Raw genomic sequence first — 8,168 nt, 5'->3', positions numbered from 1 at the left:
ACGTGTTTTGTGTGAACTGTCTCTCAATAAAAGGCAGCAGGAGGAGGTCAGATCTGGGGGTCATTTTCGTGGTGGACACAGACGAGGCCTCCCTTGCGCAAGTGTTTGATCGATCGACTGTCTTGTTTTTTCATGATGAATAAGTCTCTAGAATTAGTGGGGTTTGTGGAAAAACAGACCCAACAGAAACCGTACAGAACTACAAAGAAACTCTAGTCACAGCTTTCCTCAAGACTCAGCATGGCAGCTGGTTGGTTTCCATTGGTCTTCAGGTAATACAGAATCAGGCATTCCTTATTGCTGCTCTGTAAGGAAACCTCTTCAAGAAGAAAAGAACTGAAATCTATTCAAGGTAAACATTAAGAATTTTGGATGTCATTGGATAGCATTTTACTATAACTTGTGTTCACCTTTACTAATTCACTACTTGATGTTAAGTGTGTTACTCAGTATGAAAGGATGCAAAGGAAACAAAACTTTTTTTTCTCATTTTAAATAAGTTAAAATGGCAAAAAAGCACCAATGATTGTATGACATCAAGGCAGCACAACTGTCCTGAAATTAAGCCTTTACATAGATGAAAAGCCAGCACTCCTTTTATTATTTGCTTCATGTTAGCCAGTAGATGGTGTTGTGCTTTCAGTTTTTACCTCCTGATTTCTCTTCTGGCTTCAGCAAATTCATCTCTGCACGAATGTGGCCATGGTTTCCGCCACCTACACACACAAGTGAAATACGTATATATATGTGTGTGTGTGTGTGTGTGTGTGTGTATAATTTTTTCTTTTGTTGTCATTTAGTTTATATCAGTTTGACCTTTACTCCACATGTGCCCCATTAAGCATCACATTGTGCGAGTAAAAAAAGGTACTGATGACATTTTACCTGCTAATAAAGAAGGCGACAAATGACATACATATATTGTAGGTCTTGGAAGGTTCTCGATACCACTCCATTTGTGATTCTGAATGAGCGCAGCCTTCTGGTGTGAAGTGTGACGCTTATTTTGACTGACAAAAAATAAAATGTTATTTTATTTTAATATTTCAAGATCACAATCTTCCAATTTAGATCTACAATTTTAAAAAAGCACCTACACAAATAAAATATACTTCAATTAAATACTTATAATTTATTTTCCCAAGCCACACGGAGCTGCAGTATAAGGATGAAAAAGCCGCGGGTTGCCAACTCCTGTCCCAGTGGTAATCGGACAACTAGGTGCAGTGACTCCCAAGCTAGGCGAGTGACTCCAGTAGATCCCAGGAACAGCATCCGAGATCTCTGTTTAGAAGAGCGAAGTCTTAGGAACAGCTGAGATACTGCACCGGACCCTCAAGCTCCCAGGCGTCTGGTAGTGGACCCGAGCTTGAAGGATAGACCTTCAATAGATCTGAAGGGGAGAGACTAAAATACCTGGTAATAACTAAAGTGGAACAATTACAACTTTGAAATTGTAACATCTCATAGCTTTAAGAAGTGAAGGTGGTTTTTTAATTCAGAACTTGTACTTAGACAATACATGCCTTTGTACAAGCTCACTACCTTGAACACATCCAGAACATGATCAGAGCAGCTGGGATACGATGTATTGGACTGGCTCTGTAGCATATTTTAAAGAGATGAACATATTAACTGGAGGGCTGCACCAGTAACTTACAAAGAGATTAATGCTTCCATCCTCTAGAGCTGTTTTTTTTTTTAATTTCCATTTTCTTGCAATATTTAACACAATAGCAAGCGAAACCATTAAAAATGGACATTTCCAGCCAGTTTCCTCTTTCTTTTGTATCATAGAATGAAGGTACTTCCAAATCCTTCCTGTTTCTGTGAGTTCATTTTTCTCCAGTCATGTCAGAGCCAAGGTTGCATCTTTACAACTACAGCTTAAGAAAACAGATTTCCAGAATCGTTGAAGCCCAGTATGAGTAGAGAGTCACAGGTGAGGGGAGCAAGAAATCTCTGGCTTTGTTTCCAAGTTGCAGTGCACAAACAACGACCATGTCCATTACTTTTAATTCCATAGTTGAAAGTGTCTATTAATGGATGTATTGGACCAACAATTCACCCTTCTTCTGGACAATGGTCTAATCTCTATCCAACCGGTCAATTCATGGAAACAGAAATGACAAGTCAGGATGAGTTAGTCTGAAAGTTAGTAATCTGGATTCGGACTTCTCTGAGCTATTACGATGTGTTCCAATATTGTATGTGCAGTGTTTTTGGAAGAATATGAGCAGAGTTAGTGACTGAAAACACAATTTTATCACAGATTAAAGAATATGCATCACGAGCCCAGCCTTGTTTTTCTGTGCGACTATGGCTTCAGTCTGAAGTAAAGTTGGCCGTTCCTTTCCTTTTATATGAGTATATGAATTACACTGTTGCACTTAAAAGTATCTGAAATAATGAAATAATAAACATACTTTTTTTTATTCACACAATCAGACCCTTTGTGATTGTTTTCAGACTTACAAACCAAAAACTCTCAGACTTTTTTTTTCATTTTCTTTTCTTAAATTCAGTGTTGGCAAAGGAGTGTCTGGAAAGTATGAATATATACTTGATTATAAATGTTGTGTTAAATATAAAAAAAAAAAAAATCCAAGGCCTCAGCACATCATCTGAGAACCGCTGATGTAGCTGGAGACTGCTGTCAGCAGGCCCCACACAAAAACCTGTTTTGTTAGTATTTAATTTTTAGGTGACAAACTAACACACACACGAATACGCAGGATCTGTACGCAAAGACAATCCTTTCAGTAGCTTTTTTGTTTGTTTGAGTTGTACTGGCCTATCAAGTTTGAGAACACAGGTAAGACTTCTTTGTGGAGAAATAAAGAGGGAACAGATTTCCTCAAGAGTTCTTTCAAAACCGTTGGCTACTGTCTGATAAAACGTCAGCTTTTTTATTATCTTTTTAAAATATTTATCTGTAAACAGTGACAGAAGGGACATACTTTGACCTGAAACCGTGGCTATCATCCCCAACACCTACTAATTGTCAAAGGTGGGTGTCTATCAAGTTACTTTCAAATCTGGGACATAGAGTCCCAGATTTGAAAGTAACTTGAATTAGAATAAAATTTACCTAAAATATGGTCGCTACTGGGCAGTTAGGCTAGAACATTTGGATCTCGTACTGTGCTTAAACCTATCACAATAAATTATAGGGGGGAAAAGAACAACACCATTATGAATTTATGGTTATGATTTTTTTTTTTAACATTTTTGGTGCCGTTAATGGAAACACTGAAAATGATGTAATAAATAAAACATGTAACTACTGTCATGTAAAAACATTGTTTTGCCTTTATTACAGCTTTACCATGTTGCTATGTTATAACACATATTATCATAGCATTTCTTTCAAGCATATCAATGATGAAAAAAAGTTTTATTTATACTTTAATGGCAAAAAAAGAAAAAGAAAAAGTAAATAGCACATTCACTCCAGGAAAGTCCACCAGACCAGAAAGTGTTCACTGAGGTCACAGGTCAAGGCAGCACAGGGCTGTTTTCCCTTCTAGAACCATTGAAATTGAAGTGAAACTGGAATGCAGTTTGTTTGCAATAAGCTGGCGATGGCTTCCCCCCATTGCATGTCGCATCCTTCTTACATGGTATAAGATGTGAAGATTCATGTGCTTTTCTGCGCTGAGGTGTTTTTTTACTGTCCTCAAACTGCTCTACCAGTTAGTAGCTCAGTTTGAGTAGAGTTTGTTTGTCCTCCTTTTGTCCCTGATGTTATTTTTCATTGTTGTTCTTACCATTCTACCTCTCTCCAACCTGTCTTCCAATGTGATGTTTGTGCTATGTATCTATGGTCGGAAGGGGTCCAATTTCACTGCATTTTGACTTGATTGATTGATATATACAATCTATGATTTTTCCACCTGGGTAAATCTCACTGGATGACTCTCTGGTAGCCAGTGAGGAGGCACCTGTGCTCAGCAGGGTTTTCTTCTCTCTTGAGAGCTTGTTGTATTTTCTGCCAGAAGACTCCAGTGTGCTGAACAGCCTGTGGCCAACTCAGGTAGCTGTGCTTCTTCACCAGACTCCTAATTTGGTAGTATGGAGACAGCTGCTTGGCTGGTATGTCCTCCAGAAACACCATGATCAACACATCCTTATGTTCATCAAACAGACGGTAGCTAAAGACACCACACACAGAACAGAACAGACAGTTGAATAAGCATAGGAGCATAGTGACATCATCGGGTGCAAGGACAGAGATGTTGACAATACCTGGCCATCTGGATTTCTCTGGAGCACCACTCACTCTGCAGGTAATGCTGGCTGATCACACAGATAGTCTTCCTGCTGTTATAGATGGCATCTGTGATGTTTTCTACAATGGGCTTACCTGTTTAAAAATGCACAATAGAAATGGCAGGTGAATTCTTTGTGAAATTAAAAGAATAATTCTTGGTCCTGATTAATTTGTGTCTGCTGGTTTTGAAAATTCTGCACTGGCTGTCGTGCTGATTTCACATTATTTGGTATAAAAACGTAACACTTAACAAATATAGAAATGAAAAACAGAAATGGGTCCAAACCAAGTCTGGAAAAAGAAGTTTAAATTGCTGACAAAGATATTAAGAGGAAGTGAGCAATGCAGAAGAACGAGCAGGACTTTGACTCAAACAGTCAGAATCAACATTTCGGCTTCTCATTTCCAGCATTTCATAGTCATCAGAAAAGCATCTATACCTGGTTCAAAGTCTCTGTGGTGCAGACAGAGTTTCCAGCCCTGTTGACCCTCCAGCTCTGGAAGCAACTCTCCACAGACCCAAGCTTCATCATGAACATTGTAGGAGACAAAGGCATCGTAGCTGTGAGGAATACCTTTCTTCCTCCTCTTATTATCATAGCGGAAGGCCAGGAAGAGGTAGTAGGTATAGGTGAGGTGCCACCTCAGGAAGTGGTGAATGAAGGATATAAGAAGAGTAAGCACAACTAGAAAAAAGCTAGAAATGAAGCAGGGAAAATTAGCATGCATCCGACAGGAGTCGATTTCAAAGTCCAGGAATTTTTTCCCCTGTTGGCTCACAGGAAATGCACAAGTGTACTGGTGAGCATTAACGATCTGTGTCTGGCTGCTGTTTTGAATCCACTCGTTAAATTTAATGCTAGAGCATTCACATGTTAGGCGGTTGGAAGCTAGATCCAGATAGGTCAAAGCAGGGAGGGAGCTGATCACATTCTGACTGACTAGTGTCAATGTGTTGTCGCTGAGTTTCAGCCAGGTGAGTGCCGACAGTTTAGCCTCAGCCAGGAAATCCAAAGATCTGAGTTTGTTGTTAGAGAAGTCGAGCATTGTCAGGTTTGGGACCGGCCAGAACACTTCAGATGTTAAATTTGAAAGCTCACTATTAGATATCTTCAGAGACTTCAGCTGGGGGGTGTATTTAAATGTGTCGGGGTGCAATGACCCCATAAAAAATTTCTCCATCCATAAGTACTCTAAAGATGTCAGACCACTAAGTACGTCTGACGGAATATCCTCGTGAGTTTCCCTTTTATCAAAGATAATAAGTTTCTTCAATTTGGTTAAATATGAGAAAGGATGTGCATGATGTTGTATGTTCTGATTTTTGGTAATATGGAAGACCAGAGTATTTAAGTTTGTTAGTCCCCTAAAATACTCTTTTACGTAACCCCTACATGACACTTTAAGAGTTTGGAGACTTTTAAGTTCTTCAAATATTCCCGAATGATCAATGCAACTGTCGTCTGATTGTAATTCCAAGTGATCGAGGGAATGGAGTTTTTTGAAGTCTCCTTCCTGTAAATCTGCCAAAGTGTTGTTGTTCAAATACAAATATTTTAGTTTTTCTAAATTTCCTTTGAAGCTATGCTCAAAAGAAAAAATTCCATTCGTTTCTATTTTCAGGACTTTCAAATTAGGCAGATTTTGAAAAATATGCGGTGTGATTCGGGAAATGCGATTGTGGTTTAGATTGAGGTGTCTGAGTGCCCTCAGATGATTAAAGTCAGGGCTGTTGAGTTCGCTGATGACATTGAAGCTCAGGTCCAGAACTTCCAATTTGGAGAGTCCCCGGAGAGCAAGCGGCACTTTGGATAAAACGTTCTTCTGCAGGTCCAGGTGCTTGAGCTGTGTCATTGATTGGAGTGCATGATCAGACATTGTTTCCATCTTATTAAAAGGTAAACTAAGCTCAGTAAGTTGGGAGCAAGACCGCAGCAGGCTATCATTTGCGTGGGTAATTTTGCTACTCCCTATATCGAGAATGTGTAGAGAAGGAATCTGGCAGGCAATATCTATAAGACCACGTTTTATCGGAATTTTCATGAAGTACAGTTTAAGATGTTTAAGTGAGGCAGCAGTCTTTAGCATCTTGCTGTATGCCTCAAAAGTAACATTATTCCCATCCAAGTAGAGGGAAGTTAGGCTCCTCAAGAATGTTTTGTTTGTTACATTCCATTCAATCTTACTATTACATCTCCTGAAGTCCAGTAACTGCAGATGAGGAAACATGTCTTTTGTAATACTGAATTTTCTGAGTTTACACCAAATTATATCCAGTTCCCTAATGTTTGAGCTATTTAAAGGCAGGTCGGAGGACTGGAAAGAAGTAAAATCATTTCCCCCAATCCACAAATTTTGTAAGTGTGGAAGTGTTAATACTGGAGCAATAATTGCAATTTCAGACAGAGAATTGTAGCTCAGATCTACTGAGATTATGTTGACCAGGGACTGAAAAGCCGCCTGCGAGATGGATGAGATCAGGTTTTTATTCAGAGATAATTCTTTTAATTGTGAAAGACCCCGAAACATATTTTCTGTCACCTTTGAGAGGTTATTTCTAGCCAAGACTAGAACCGTTAACTCTGCCAAGTCTGCAAAAGCTCCATCATCAATGTGTACAATCACATTACTTTCAGCGTTTAAAATTTTGAGCTTAGCTAAACCTCTTAAATCTTTGCAGGTGATGTTTGAAATCTTATTTGAGGAGAGATTCAGTGATGTTACATTTCTGGGAATGTCATCTGGAATAGCAGTGAGGTCATGGTCTGTGCATAAAATGGATGTATTATTTTCCTCTTGAGGATAGGGAATTATGCAGTTTTTCAGTGAAAAAGCATGTGAGGGGTTATAGAAACAGAAGCAGAACAGAAATGAGCTGAGTAGCAGAGACACACTTCCTGTAGCTAGCATGTTGAAATGTTGTTTACTTCAGTTTTCTGACAAACTTGGAAGGGGCAAAAAAATAGTTGTTCATAACATCTGAAAATGACAGGAGAAGAAATTACTCTTAACCATTCAGCGTTCACACCACAGATAGCAACAACATGACGTCTGGTATTCAAAGACACTTTGTATATAGTTTTTATATTGTTTATTTTATGTAATATTCAATAATGATCTGTACATTTAGTCTTTTTCAAGGAAGCAATTTTTTATTCAGTGTTTTCATAAAAGCCTTTATATACATTTACTACTACTAGGGGGAACAGATGAGATTTAAGGCTTGGACAAGTTTGAAACCTTTTGTTCTTCACATTGGAAAATGACTGAAAATAAAAAAAGATAGCCAGCTCCTAATTTGATAAATTCTGCACCCAGCTTTGAAGTCTGCAATGTCACTGAATTGCAGCCAGATGATGCTCACTTTACGTTTTTACATTTCTTCACTTTTTCCCAACACATATGCATTCCCCTTCTCTCTGTCTACCTGGCCTGTACCACTACACTCGGTGTCTTCAGAATGTCTACCCCCCTTCGTTCTTCCACATATTGGCATGACCCCAGTCTGTCTTTGCATGTGATCGGCTGCATGGTGTGCCCATAAAAAAAAATTCTCTCCCCTGTCTGCATGGATTTTTAGCAAGGCTGAAGTTTCAAATCTCACATACCAACGAGCCATTAACAACACATGACACATGAATTTATCTCAAAGGCCAGATATAATTGTGTCAGGAGCTGGGTGTGGCCCAGGGGCCGTATATGAGACGTCCACAGTCATCCATTTGAAGCTTCACTGTTCACATTTAAAAATGATGCTTACCCAGTGTATTTACAGTCATGGCAAAGGGTTAGATTTACAGATATCCATAGGTGATGGCATGGACTTAATAAAAAATGTACATACCTACGTTAGTGTCACTTTAATATACAGTCAGTTTCTTTTTTTTAACCCCCC

The 8,168-nt window shown here is 38.9% G+C and overlaps 2 protein-coding genes across 3 annotated transcripts in view; both read right to left on the bottom strand.

Annotated features, from left to right (window-relative positions):
* Positions 1-3,292: 3,292 nt before the first annotated feature.
* Positions 3,293-8,168, bottom strand: part of LOC102198877 (toll-like receptor 13) — a 16,007-nt gene continuing 11,131 nt past the window's right edge. For both annotated transcript variants that reach the window (XM_005752644.2, XM_005752643.2), the window contains exon 4: positions 3,293-3,906. The gene's annotated coding sequence lies outside the window, so the exon portion shown is untranslated. The remainder of the gene's footprint in view (positions 3,907-8,168) is intronic.
* Positions 3,295-8,168, bottom strand: part of LOC102198411 (toll-like receptor 13) — a 5,854-nt gene continuing 980 nt past the window's right edge. The window contains exons 2-4 of the mRNA XM_005752639.2: positions 4,714-7,252; positions 4,249-4,366; positions 3,295-4,154 (exon numbers count right to left, since the gene is read on the bottom strand). Coding sequence (XP_005752696.1) covers positions 3,908-4,154; positions 4,249-4,366; positions 4,714-7,183 — 2,835 coding nt within the window. The 5' untranslated portion in view covers positions 7,184-7,252 and the 3' untranslated portion in view covers positions 3,295-3,907. The remainder of the gene's footprint in view (positions 4,155-4,248; positions 4,367-4,713; positions 7,253-8,168) is intronic.

Source organism: Pundamilia nyererei, unplaced genomic scaffold (assembly GCF_000239375.1).
Source record: "Pundamilia nyererei isolate P.nyererei 1_Seehausen unplaced genomic scaffold, PunNye1.0 scaffold00369, whole genome shotgun sequence".
NCBI lineage: Eukaryota > Metazoa > Chordata > Actinopteri > Cichliformes > Cichlidae > Pundamilia > Pundamilia nyererei.
This window is presented reverse-complemented; position numbering and strand designations above follow the sequence as displayed.